Source organism: Cucurbita maxima, unplaced genomic scaffold (assembly GCF_002738345.1).
Source record: "Cucurbita maxima cultivar Rimu unplaced genomic scaffold, Cmax_1.0 Cma_Scf00001, whole genome shotgun sequence".
Classification (NCBI taxonomy): domain Eukaryota; kingdom Viridiplantae; phylum Streptophyta; class Magnoliopsida; order Cucurbitales; family Cucurbitaceae; genus Cucurbita; species Cucurbita maxima.
The window spans coordinates 8,934,890-8,947,783 of record NW_019272017.1 but is presented as its reverse complement, the minus strand read 5'-3'; the positions used below and the strand labels follow the sequence as shown (position 1 = coordinate 8,947,783).

Below are 12,894 nucleotides of genomic sequence, written 5' to 3'. Positions count from 1 at the left end.
ATAAACTTCCGACGGGATTCCTGTGACTCAACGGTAAGAGTTAATATCAAACCCCTAAAGGTATTCAAATTGACCAAAATTGGTTACCATATATAACTCATTATCTACCCATCCCTAAATTCATGCATAAAAGGAAAGTTAGCATTAAAATTACTTAGACGCTAAGTTAAGTAAAGGCAAAAGAATAATAAGGCCAATTTAAGTATTTGTTTAAATCTTTTTATTAATATACTTATAAACCATTTTATAAATATTATGTTAACTTGAACTATTTATTAAGTAATTAATAAATATATTTTATGAACCTGGTTTAGGTCGAAAATATATAATTATTATTTATAATATAAAATAGGTTAAATTAATAAAATTTCTATTTTTGTTTAAAAAATATCTTTCATAAGTTTGAAAAGTTTGAAACTTTTGAAAACTTAAATTTCAAAATGTATTTTTTTAAGTTTAAAGTGTAATTTTCTAGATTTTTTTAAAATTAAAAGTTTTAGTTTTAAGGATGTTTTTTTAAGATTAAGTGCACCATTCAAGATTACTTTTTTTAGTCTAGCATATTAAATATTATATTTATTTCAATTTTGATATCTAGATATATGGAAAATATAAAAAAAATATATATATATATATATATTATATTTAGAATTTGCATTATTTAAATTAAGAATTAAAAAATAATTTTCTAACATATAGCTGTAAAATGCATATTGGTTGAAGTCTTAAATTAGAAAACATTTTGTCATAATTTTTAAATTAATAATTAAATTCACATGTATAGTGTACAAAAAATAACAAATTACCAACCATGTTCGATCAGTCAAAGCAACCATCAAGTGGAGGTCGGTAGACATTCTTCACCAGCAACTAAAATCCGCCACGTGTCAGACGGTCAAAAGAGAAAGCCGAGGAGTCAGGTAAACATATCATCGCTCTCACCATAGATTTTTAAAATTAATAGTCCATATTATTTATTCATTCTCTTCCATTTATAAAGAAAAAAAAAATGTAACAATAAATGGCATCACAAGACTTGACATGCATGCATTGTATGACTATCCCACAACGACGTGGCTCTTTGACTCTCTCTCTCTCTCTCTCTCTCACTCTCTCTCTCTACAAAGCAAAGCACTTTGATGCCCATTGGCTTGGTCCAATTTGTGCGTCTAAGACCCAAAAGCTTTTACCTTTTCTCTGATTTGGCGTCCTCGCTTCCTAGTTTCATAACGTTGCTACTGCTCTTTCAAACCCACTTCTATGCAAATTCCGGGGTTTCGATTCTTCAAGTAAGTGATCCAAATTCAACAGTTTTCTATCTCTTTTTCCTGTTCCATTCGACTTTTCGTCTCTCTGTTTTTTAATTTTGGGATTGAAAGAAACTGTCCTGCAATTTCTCCGTGGAATTTGATGAACTGGGTCAGAATCCTTATTGTTCTTTTCAAGACTTGACTATTTGAACTACGAATTTAACAAGTCTAGAAAGAAATAAGAGGGGGGGTTATTCTGGTGGTGGTGCTGCTGCTGTTGGCGGTGGTTGGGGGAAGGCGATGGTCAAGGGTGTTCGGTGAACAAAAAAAAAAAAAGGGAATGGATTGAATTTCAATACCAACTATACATGTTGTGCTCCTAATTTCTCTGGTTTTCGCTTATTTTTCTAGGAATAAGCCTCCAATGGATACGAGTCAATGAGCTGTTCTAGACTTTTGAGATGGACGAAGAAAATAGAACAAGGGGTGGGGCCGCCGGTAGTACTCGGAAGGCGTTTTTTCGGTCGGCGTCTTGGACTGACCGGTCGCCGTCAAAGCCCCATCGTAACCGGAGCTTAGTGCCTAATAGTAATAAAGCTCGATCATGTCTGCCGCCGCTGCAGCCGCTTTCAATCAGCCGTCGGGAAGTTGAGGAATGGCCACGACCGGGTTCTGATGATCTTGGCGTTTGGCCAAACCCAGAAACTCCGAGAGAGCTTGTTAATAATAAGTCGTCTCAGAATTCTGAATGTGAACAGCCTGTGAGGGAATTTCAGTTTAAGAAGGATAAACTTGCGTTCTTCGATAAGGAATGTTCGAAGATTCTGGATCATGTGTATTTGGGTAGTGATTCTGTGGCCAAGAATCGACAAGTTTTGAGGCAGAATAGGATCACACATGTGCTGAATTGTGTTGGGTTTGTCTGTCCTGAGTACTTCAAGGGTGAATTTGTGTACAGAACTCTTTGGTTGCAAGATAATCCCTCTGAGGATATTACAAGTATTCTCTACAATGTGTTTGATTACTTCGAAGATGTTCGAGAACAAGGCGGTCGGGTTTTTGTGCATTGTTGCCAAGGCGTATCTCGGTCTACCTCTCTTGTGATTGCATACCTCATGTGGAAGGAAGGATGGAGTTTCCAAGATGCTTTTCAATATGTAAAGGCTGCTCGAGGGGTGGCTAATCCGAACTTGGGTTTCGCCATTCAATTATTGCAGTGCCAGAAGCGGGTTCATGCAGTGCCTGCTAGCCCGAATTCGATCTTGAGGATGTATAGGATGGCTCCACATTCGTCATATGATCCGCTTCATCTTGTACCCAAGATGTTGAACACTCCACGTGTTCAAGGACTTGATTCTCGTGGGGCATTTGTTGTGCACGTTCCTTCAGCTATCTATGTCTGGAAGGGGGATAAGTGTGACTCTATGATGTTGAATATGGCTAAGGCTGCAGCGTCACAGGTTGTCCGATATGAAAGGGCTAAAGGCCCCATCCTTAGCATCGAAGACGGGGACGAACCATTGGAATTTTGGGATGCTCTTATGACTAGCCAACATTTGGCTGATAGTTCTGAAGAAGGGCAAGGATTTTTGAAGGTGGGTGACTGGAAAGTTGAGGAGTATAATCCAGATTTTGAAATTTTTCACAGGGCGATTTTAGGTGGGGTCGTTCCACCTTTTGATCGATCTCATACCGAATCGGAAACTTATCTTCCTGCTAGAGAAAATGGGTGGGACACAACCAGAATAAGTGAAACTGCAAAAGATGTTGTCACATCTTTATCTGCAAATATTGATGATGCAGAAGAAGCACCTGTTTCTTCAATTGATCTTGCATCACCACCACTTTCACGCACAGCCTATTTGTGTGGCTCACCTGAATCTTTTGACTGTTTTCCAGATAGTAACCTGGATCTGGAAATAGAAAATTCTAACAAGGAGGAAAGCTCGATCCCAGACGATCGTTTGTCGTTACCAATTCATCCTCTGGGGTCACCAGATTCATTTTCCAGTTTTCAAGGAGGTACTACTAGTCCAAAGTTTGGCACCAAATCCCCTTCACTCTCTCCTTCTACATCAGATAATTCAAGTTCCTTTACCCTTTCACCATCATCGTCTAATTGGTCTGACTTATCATATATGTCTTCTCGGCAACCTTCACCATCTGACATGGATCCATTGCATCCGGCTGTTCGAAACTCTTCCATCATAGACAGTTTTTGTTTACACCACAAAGAAACTCATCCTATCTTTGTAGAGTCCTTTTCCTCTTATCATCCAACATTGAGAGGAGCTTCCCCCTCAATTGCAGAGCGTCGAGGGAGTCATCCTCCACCTAGGATGTTGCTTCCCTCCATTGAAGAAACCTGCAAGGTTCAGAGGAAAATAGTTCGATCATTGTCATTTTCTTTGCCTGACTTAGACGATGATCCGTTGGAGATATCTGGGCACAGACAATCCGAAAATAAAAACAGTAGCAAAGATATTAGTTTTGATATTGGTAAATTTGGGGCTAGCACTGAATTAGAATGCAAGTTTGAGGAAGCAAGAGCTACGGTCATTTACCAGTGGCCTTCAATGAGTAAAGCGGAGGTTAATCAACTTGGAAATCGTAATTCTAGATCAGTGTATATGTTGTTTGATGCAGATGCAAATTTGGGTTCAAAAGGCTGTAACAAATTATTTATCTGGCTGGGGCATGAAGTTTTGCATGAAAATGATGACACTCAACTGATGACTGACGACAGTGGTTGTCTTCACTGGGAGATGATTGGACATATATTTATTAACAATAAGGGAATTCCTAGAGATACCCGTATACAGGTGCGTAAACAATTATTTTACAGGTTCTTTTGTTCTTGTAACAATTATTCTATACTACTAGCCATATCCTTCAACATAGGCCTCATATATCAATCGTCCTTTGTCTTTGTCATGTTTTGAACAGTTTTGTAGTGAATGTTATCTAGAAAATATGCAAATCAACTTGGCTCATTTCGTGAAATATGGTGTGTGTGCAGATAATAAGAGAAGGGGAGGAACCAGAGGAGTTCCTTACACTTCTAAGCCGTTCATTACCTCAAAAAGTGGAAGATGTTGATCTGTGGTCTGTGAAGACCTGATGGACTGGCGGTAGACTTTCCAAGAGGTAAAAGTAGCATCCAGAGCAGAACAATTGATGTGATCTGCTTGTGAGATGTATATATATATATAGAGAGAGAGAGAGAGAGACGAACGCCAGCAATAGTCTGAATTTTACCCAGTAATCAATGAGTTCACCTGCTTGTGAAGAAACATAGAAGTGATTAAAAATTTGAATCTTAAATGAATATCTGATGCCAATTAGACTAGCGATTTGGTCCTCTTTGTTATTGAAGTAAATTTTCAGATGCTATATACTTAAAAACACAACAAGATAAATTCATAATTAGTCTATTTAAATAGTTTCACAATATTCGAGCTATCGAGATTCTGATGTGCATATATATAATATGAGAGCTGCTTTCCATTCTGACTAAACTACAGACATGCATTGAGGCTCCATCGTCAACAGCTGATTTGGGTGCGCAGGACGTCTAATTGGACTGGCATATAAACCCTACCCAATTCCAACCACGAAAAGCCACTTCCAAATTTCGCAAATGAGTCTGAACTTGACAGTAGCAGCCAGCAGTCACAGAAAACTAGCACCTGCAGATTCGAACCTACACAACCTTGACTTGAGAGTCATCTGAGCAGCAAATATACATAGACATTGTTTGGACCCAGGGGATTTTTCTTAGAGTTCATTCTGAGCTCTTAAGAGAGCCATTGTTGGACCGAGGGCGCTGCCTCTGAGTGCCCTATAGGACCATGATCTCCATCCTGAACTTTCTTCTTGATTCAAACCATCATCCTTAGAAAGTTCAGCTTTCTTCGCACTCAGAGCATCGCTGATTTCATCCCATGCACTTACTTTTCCATTACCTGAAGACCAGTCATAAAAAAGCCCATTAATTGTAACCAGCTCCCTGATAATTAGTAAACTACTCTTAGTACGCCTACAAGTTACACTGGATACCTTGTTTAGTGTCATAGGCATCTCCGTTGTTATGAGCAAGCTTGGAACTTTCTGCAGTTTGTTTGGCAGGAGTGATTTCCTGGTTAACCGCAGTTCTTGAAGAATCCAAGTTCCCTTGCCCGATAAGCCGAAGATCAACAAGAGATGAAAAATCAATCTGTCAAAGGTCTCCAATTGTCAGTTCAATGCAATCGAAGATAAGAGGCAGATTAAGCATGTGAACGCTAGAATTAGTGATTCCTATAAATAACTATACCATTGCTCAGAAAGAACACAGGTGGTCATAAATAAACTACAGCCCGATTGTAGATTTTATATATATAAAAATACTTACTATGTAACAAATTGGAGAGAAAAGAAACGAATTGGATAATGGCAAACCAAATATTATGTTTGGCTCTAATACCTTTAAAGAGCCATCTTCCCCATATGGGTTTGTATCTAATTGTGATGCAAAATCCTCGTTTATCTCCTTTTTGACAGGTAATGGGTATTCTGGAACCGGTACTAGCATAATCCGATTGGATTCAATGTCGTACCATGCTACTTTACCAACCTGAAATAGGAAAAGGAACTAGAATAACACAGGCTGTGGAATGAAAGAATCAGACAGAAAATTACAATGAAGACGAATTTTACTCGGAAGGAGGAAATCTCAGGTGTCCAGGTTGATGATAACTCAATCAAACGGTATGCAACTAAATCACCATCCTGCCATGAATAACACACAACTTATATATAAAATAATGTTTTAACAATTAATACTGCTATTAAGTAAATAACACCTGTTATACTTTTTATTTCATAGTTTTAGTTTTCAATTATTAATTGATCTGATAGCCAATTGACGGGTTGCCAGTCCTTTCATCAAGGACCTTCAATAAAGAGTCAGATTGTGCTTATTCAAGATATAATGTTTCATAATCATACAGATCAAATGGCCACACATACCTTATTTTGATAATGAAGTGACAAATTTATTAGTTAAATAAATGCATTTTTGCATCAAAGCTAACATATAACTCAAATTCTAATTGCCCCAATACGCTGCTAATTTAATACGTTTGACATGCATTGTCAATAAAAATTTTGATGATAATTCAGTAACTTTCCCTAATTTTTGTAACTATGAAAAGGAGTTAACTAGACAACTGCATAAATTTTGAGACTCACGAAATTGGCCCTAAAGAAAAAGTTGATACTTGTGACATGATAAACATTTAATCTGCTAACATGACTTGATCAGTCCACTTTGCAAGCCATTTGTGCCCAGCTAAACACGTCATTAAGAAAGCAGATGAAGTTAACTATGAAAGCCAAACCTGAGGCAAGCCAGTGCACGGTCTAAGTTCATCAAAATTTATGGGACCAACTACAGGTGCCGGAGTTGTAGGTTGCTCAGTTTCAGTAGTAGGTAACTGAAGAGGTTCGCCTGAACAACTGTTAGAATTGTTCTTCTTCCAAGATGGAGTTTTCTCTTTGCCCCATTTTTGACCCTTCTTCTTGTTGGTTATGCCATTCCAATGCAATGTTTCCTAAAGCATAACAAAACAATAATAATTGGGGACAGTGAACTTCAAGAGGCAGCATAAGATATTGGAACAGCATGGATACCTTAGGGAAATGGTTTTGCTTTTGCTCCCCAGCCGGATCCGCCGCAACTGTAATGATGTAAGAGCAATCATGGAACTCATAATTGTGTTATCCATGTTGTAAAAGTATGAAATCATAAAATATAACAAGCAAGCCTACGCAAGATACTTCCCCACCCCCTTTTGGGCCTCACAAAATACTGCTCCAATAATGCACAAGCCGACTGAGTCTAAAATAAAATGAAAACAACGGACCTTTTCCAACTGGCTCAAAGCGAATGTGTCCGGGCTTAACTACCACAGGAACAGTGTCCTCATCCATATCAACATCATTATTGTGACTAGGTCCTTGATCAATACTTGTTTCAAATAACTGCTGCTGTTGCTGCAAGAATATATGAATCAGGTGACCACACCACAAGCAGGTATGAACATACTTGCCGATGCTAATTCCAATTCTACATCAGCATATTTATAACTTCAGAAGGACAAACACATGAAATAAATGTATGATCAGACCAAGTAGAAGTTCTGCCTTACACATTCAAAATGATAAAAGTATAGAATTGAAACACAGTAGAGTTTTTCAGTAAAATAAGAATTTATACCCACAGGACAAAATACAGATACTTGCAATGAAAAACGGCCGTTTGTGGCATCAATATACCTCTTCACTTTGAGCTCTTTCCCTCAACCATTGCCTTTTTGCCTTCTTACGGCGAGTACTTCTACTGGGACCCTGACAATAAAAGAAAAGGACACAAGGGAGAGAAAGATTAGACGAATGAACATTCAACCCCAAAAACAGAATAGATGATAAAGGCAATTGATTCTTTAATACTAATTTTCTGAAAGAAGCCTTTAAAATCTTTGGTTCTAGTTACAAAATATTTCATTTCTTTCCCTGTTGCGAAATTCAAACAAGACGGAATAGCAAAGTTGAATTTGATATTCTCTTTCATTCTCTTCACTCTCCTAGAGCCATACCTTGATAGCAGCAGCAACAACAAAAAAACAAAAACAAAAACATTGATAGTCTGGTCTTTGTTTTATGGTTTTTGAAAATTAAGTTTACAACCACAACTTCTAGCTATAACTTTATTTGTTTTGTTATCCACTTTCTACCAATATTTTCAAAAACCAATCCAAGTTTTAAAACTAAAAAAAAAAAGAGTAGCTATCAAAAACTTTATTTATTATTATTTTTTCTTTTTAGAATTTGATTATGAATTCAAATGTTTTTTTTTTCAAGAAAAGTAAATACCATAGTAGCAAAAATTGGGAGGAAAAAACATAAGTTCCAAAAACAGAAAACTAAAAACGAAACCATGGACATAATATATTCTAAGAAGCATGGACATGGTAACACGTCAATTTCTTAAAAAGTAGGACACAAATACATTGGGGACATGTTTTTTGATATAAAAATGTGCTTATATTGATATATTAGTACTTTTTATAGATAAAATACGTAAAATTTAATGAAAAAAAACAAAACATACTTCACTAAGAATATACAGAATTAAGTCAATTAACGATATTTGGAATCTCAAACGATATAACAAGATTAGTTCGCACATTCAGGTTAAATATATTTCAGAGCCATACCCAAGCCGTGTCCTAACACATTTTTTTAGCATGTCAGACACGTGTCTGAACATATCCATGTCAGACACGTGTCTGAACATATCCATGTCCAACACGTGTTCATGCTTCATAGGATATATCTACTGGTAGTAAATTTATCATAATATAAAATACTGAAGAATAACTCATCCCAGTAACAGACAATCATTGCATATGGAACGGACTATATTCTATAAGAGCAATCAACATCAGAATTAAAAATGGTAAAAACCGCTATCAAATAATCACAATTGCTTTAAGCCATATAACGATGATAGTAACAATAAATTTCCATAAATAGAAACCTTTTTATTTTCAACAGCTGTGTCGGACAACTCAACTTTTCTCCCACCAACTCCAAGCTGATTAACCCTGAACAACTATGATTTGTAAGACATTTCTCTAACCAAGCAGGCGGATAAAAAATAAATCAGTGCAATATTAAAAAAATATATGTATTTAAAACAAAAATAGAGCCGATAGGGTGATATCTCTAACAATAATTATCATATTCACGAAGGCCAGAGTTCAAGGAACATGGTGAAGTTTGACAAATTGTCGACAATAAATATGAACAACAAAATCCATGCCCCATTAACGGACCAATCCCAGATGAAAATACTGATGAGATGCTATGAGATAAACAAAGGAAACCTTAAAAGACTAGGATGAAGCAGTAGAAGATGCTAAATATTTCAACTTTTCAGCTTCACTACCAAAGAATTGGATAGAACAAATTTCACGATGCTTGGAAGTTCATTGCCATTATTATATAAAGCTGCAGGAATCACCTCTCTGCATTGGCAGTTGACTTAATGATATTGTTGCTTCTTCCATCAATTTCAATGATCTTCAATGAATGCGATTGACATTCACTAGAACTTCTGGATGAATCATTTTTTCTTACTACGACCTTTTGTGGGAGGTCAGACTTCAGATGATTTCTTTCTTCGTGCTTTTTGTTAGCGGGCTGAACATCAGCTATGATAGATGGAAATTCTTCAATACGGGAAGATTTAGTTTTCTTCCTCCTGTAATTTTTAAATTTGAAATAAGGACCAGAATAAATCAACTGATGGCAAATATTATAAGCGAGAAGAAGAAGTTGGAGTTAACCAGAGCAACTAAACTAGTTGTAATAGTTATCGTTTATAAGCATGGAGGAAGAAAGGGAGCTACACAACAAAATGTACCACCTCAGTTATGTTAAAGAAGATGGAACATGAGAAGTATAAAGAATGTCAAAACATGGAAGTATTGCTAGAAAGCATAGTGTTAATTCCGCAGCCAAGCTGACCAAAACCAATCTTCTTTTTTTCTCTCTCAGTGTTGCTTGTAAAAAACAAACAAATTTTACGTCTCCAACAAGCATCAGACTATCAGAGGTAATACATGAACTATACATACTTTGAGTTGGGAGTCATCTTCGAAGCTTTTCTTTTTTTGGACACTTTTTTTTCCACAGGCGCAGCTTTCACCGGCAAAGTCGCCTTAGGTTCATCTTCCTCTGATTCACTCTCACATCCATCAGATACATTTTCAAACTCCTTGTCAGCCAGAAGCTTCACTCCTTCGTCAACAAGTTTCTTCTCCCTGAATTCCTTGATTGCCTTACTTTTCTTCTTCTTCACTCTGGTCAACAAAGAAGGTTTTAGTTTCCAGCAAAAGAGTAAATGAGAACAGAGAATATACACAAAAAAAATGTCACTCACAAACCAACCTGACAATGTCCTTATCCTTCAAAATACAAACCGACTCAAATGGAGGTAACACAAATCCATCCATCTACCATAAAAACAGAGTTAGGCAATGTGCCGCCATTATAAAGAATGAAAGCAATGAAAAGTAAAGCTAGAGAGTAGAGGGGGAAAACTCGTTCGTTCCCCAGCGAAAATGTTTATTTCTACAGAAAATTGAAACTGACAACAGTGAGCTTGTAAATATAATTCAATTAGAGCAGTGTAATTAGCGTATTCAATGTCAGAAACTTCCACGACCTTCGTCCGCAGACAAGCGTTCAGTAAGGTAACCTGATCGGAGAAAGAAATCTTACAGAAAGTGCGAGACCGTTGGGGCATGCATCATGAAGATGGAAAACAGAAAGGATGTAGGAGGAGAGGTCGGAAATAGTTCGGAGATGAGGCTTTAGGACAATCCAGCTCCGTCTCAACCCCGTGAGCGACTCGGTCAGTAGGTCCTTGTCTTTGAACGAAACTCGCAGTCTTACAGCCTCCATCATGCACCAGAGAGAGAAAGAAAATGGCGGCGAAGAACGTAGAACTGGAAATCGGAACAATGGGTAGCAGAGCTTCGAACTTGTTAAACCCCTTTCCGATGTCAGTCCATCGTCAGTCGAAAGGGGTTCAGCCGCGGCATTTCCCTCGCTCCCGCCCCTCCAAGGGCGTCAAAATTTCCGGACCCGGCCCACGTTGCATCAGTTGGGTTGTTCGACTTCGTAAGGCGATTATTGTAAAATCAATTATAATTTCAATTTTAATTTTAATTTAAGTTACACCATCCTCTATAATGTGATTTCCTAAAATAGTAGTTAAACTTGAGTTTGTATGATTGATTCATTGAAAAGAAAGATACACCTTGTTAGTATCGGTATTGACTTTCAATTCTTTTAAGTTTTTTATAGTCATTCTATCTTTATGATTACTCTCAGACTGATGTAGTTTTCGATTCATTTATGTATTCTTTCTTTAATTTGGTGTAACATCTTGATTGATGATATATATAGTTAAAGTTGAGGATAATACTAAGATCATGGTTACCATTCATTTTTAAAATGTGGAACGAGTTAAATATTTATTAGATGCGATCTTAAAATGTTAAAAACTTAATATAGTTTTGTTACATTTACCAACTAATTTGTAATTTAACACGATTAAATGTTGAAATTTCAATTTTATATCTCATATGTTCATGCAACATTAACAACCCCTTTATTTGTAAAAAGTTTATCTTAAGTTGGCAAATGACATCGTCTTACTAGAAAATTCATGACTCGAGAATCCGACCAATTCAAACTATCCAATCTAAATCTTACCGATTGAGTTGGGTTATATTTTCTTTTTTGATTAGTGTGAGGCTGAATTTATGAAAAATCGAACAAAGGTTGACATCCTTTTTAACCTCATGAAACCGATCAAACCGAAAATGAAGTTATAATCCAAAAATTTTATTGAGATCGAGGCGGTCTCAATCAGTCGAGAATAGAACTGTTGTGTGATATCTTCCTACCAAACTTCAATGGGTTCGATAAATACATTTTTTACCTGCTTTCTTTTCATTTTAACTTCTTCCTTAGTGGCTAAAATACTAAATTATGTTGCTAGTTTTAAAGCAATCAAACCAGTTTTTGTTAAGGATATTTAACATTAAATTATGTTTACCATATGTATCATATTTGACCAGTCAAATATCTTATATGATATTTAGTATTCCATTACGGTTTATTATAGGTATCATATCTAACCTCTTAATATCTTGTATCGATTTATTACTTTTTTCATATCATTTGTAATTTATTTGATTCTGTAAATCATTATAAATAAATAAATAAAAATTCACTCCCATTTAGGTGGTGGGGTGGTTTTAGCAAATACCCTCATGGTATAAAACACTTTTGGTTTAGCAATCCTAATCTTTTGTTCTCTATGGCTTCCAAATCATGTTCTCATATTCTTCGTTTCAACACTCTAATCCATTTGATTACCATCAAACTTTCTTCCCCCAATTATCTTCTTTGGAAAAGTCAACTTCTCCCTCTCCTCGAGAGTCAAGACATGTTGGGCTATGTTGGTGAAACTGGTTTCACCACCTCACTTTGAACTAGAAATCTTCTCAACACTCAGCACCAAATATTTAGCATGGAAAGCAGCTGATCAACAGCTTCTCTATCTCCTGCTCTCCTCTCTAACTGAGGAAGTCATTGATGTCGTCGTTGGTCTCTCCTTTGCACGTGACGTTTGGCTCGCGTTGGAGACTACGTTTAGCCCTCATTCAAAAGCCCGTGAACTATATTGGTTCCTTCGTAGACTTGGCACCTATTTTTCAACTTTTTCTATTGCTCAAATGGCTCTCACCCCTCTCTCCTATTTTACATATTTAGTACCTAAAACTGAAAGTTTTGAGTTGTTTCGGTGCTCCCTTCAGTCTTCTGATTCCACGCATACGACATTTACAGCCACTAATCATGGTTGCACCCATGAAACTCATTACGCTTCCTTTAGCAACCAGCGAATTCGTTCTCATTCCCACAACAATTCTTCCAACCGAGGATGAACTCACTCGAGTCAGGATCGTCGACCACCTCGCTGCCAAATATGCCGCACAGAGGGCCATTATGCTGACCGCTGCAA

At 36.8% G+C, this 12,894-nt stretch overlaps 2 protein-coding genes across 3 annotated transcripts; one reads left to right on the top strand and one right to left on the bottom strand.

Moving 5' to 3' along the window:
* Positions 1-996: 996 nt before the first annotated feature.
* On the top strand, positions 997-4,655 carry LOC111477576 (protein-tyrosine-phosphatase MKP1-like). Of its 2 annotated transcripts, XM_023121428.1 has the most exons (3): positions 997-1,289; positions 1,662-4,072; positions 4,270-4,655. In XM_023121428.1, exons 2-3 carry the CDS (start codon positions 1,712-1,714, stop codon positions 4,369-4,371), a joined length of 2,463 nt encoding a protein of 820 aa, XP_022977196.1. In that variant the 5' UTR covers positions 997-1,289; positions 1,662-1,711; the 3' UTR covers positions 4,372-4,655. The 2 variants fall into 2 exon arrangements, with proteins under 2 accessions (XP_022977196.1, XP_022977200.1); XM_023121432.1 differs by lacking the exon at positions 997-1,289 and having other exon boundaries at positions 1,296-4,072.
* Positions 4,652-10,951, bottom strand: LOC111477591 (coilin). The gene is made up of 13 exons (XM_023121444.1): positions 10,581-10,951; positions 10,248-10,312; positions 9,935-10,159; positions 9,319-9,558; positions 8,833-8,899; positions 7,569-7,640; positions 7,157-7,286; positions 6,924-6,970; positions 6,632-6,844; positions 5,949-6,020; positions 5,716-5,865; positions 5,310-5,466; positions 4,652-5,215 (listed from the first exon to the last, which is right to left on the bottom strand). Exons 1-13 carry the CDS (start codon positions 10,764-10,766, stop codon positions 5,028-5,030), a joined length of 1,812 nt encoding a protein of 603 aa, XP_022977212.1. The 5' UTR covers positions 10,767-10,951; the 3' UTR covers positions 4,652-5,027.
* Positions 10,952-12,894: the final 1,943 nt, after the last annotated feature.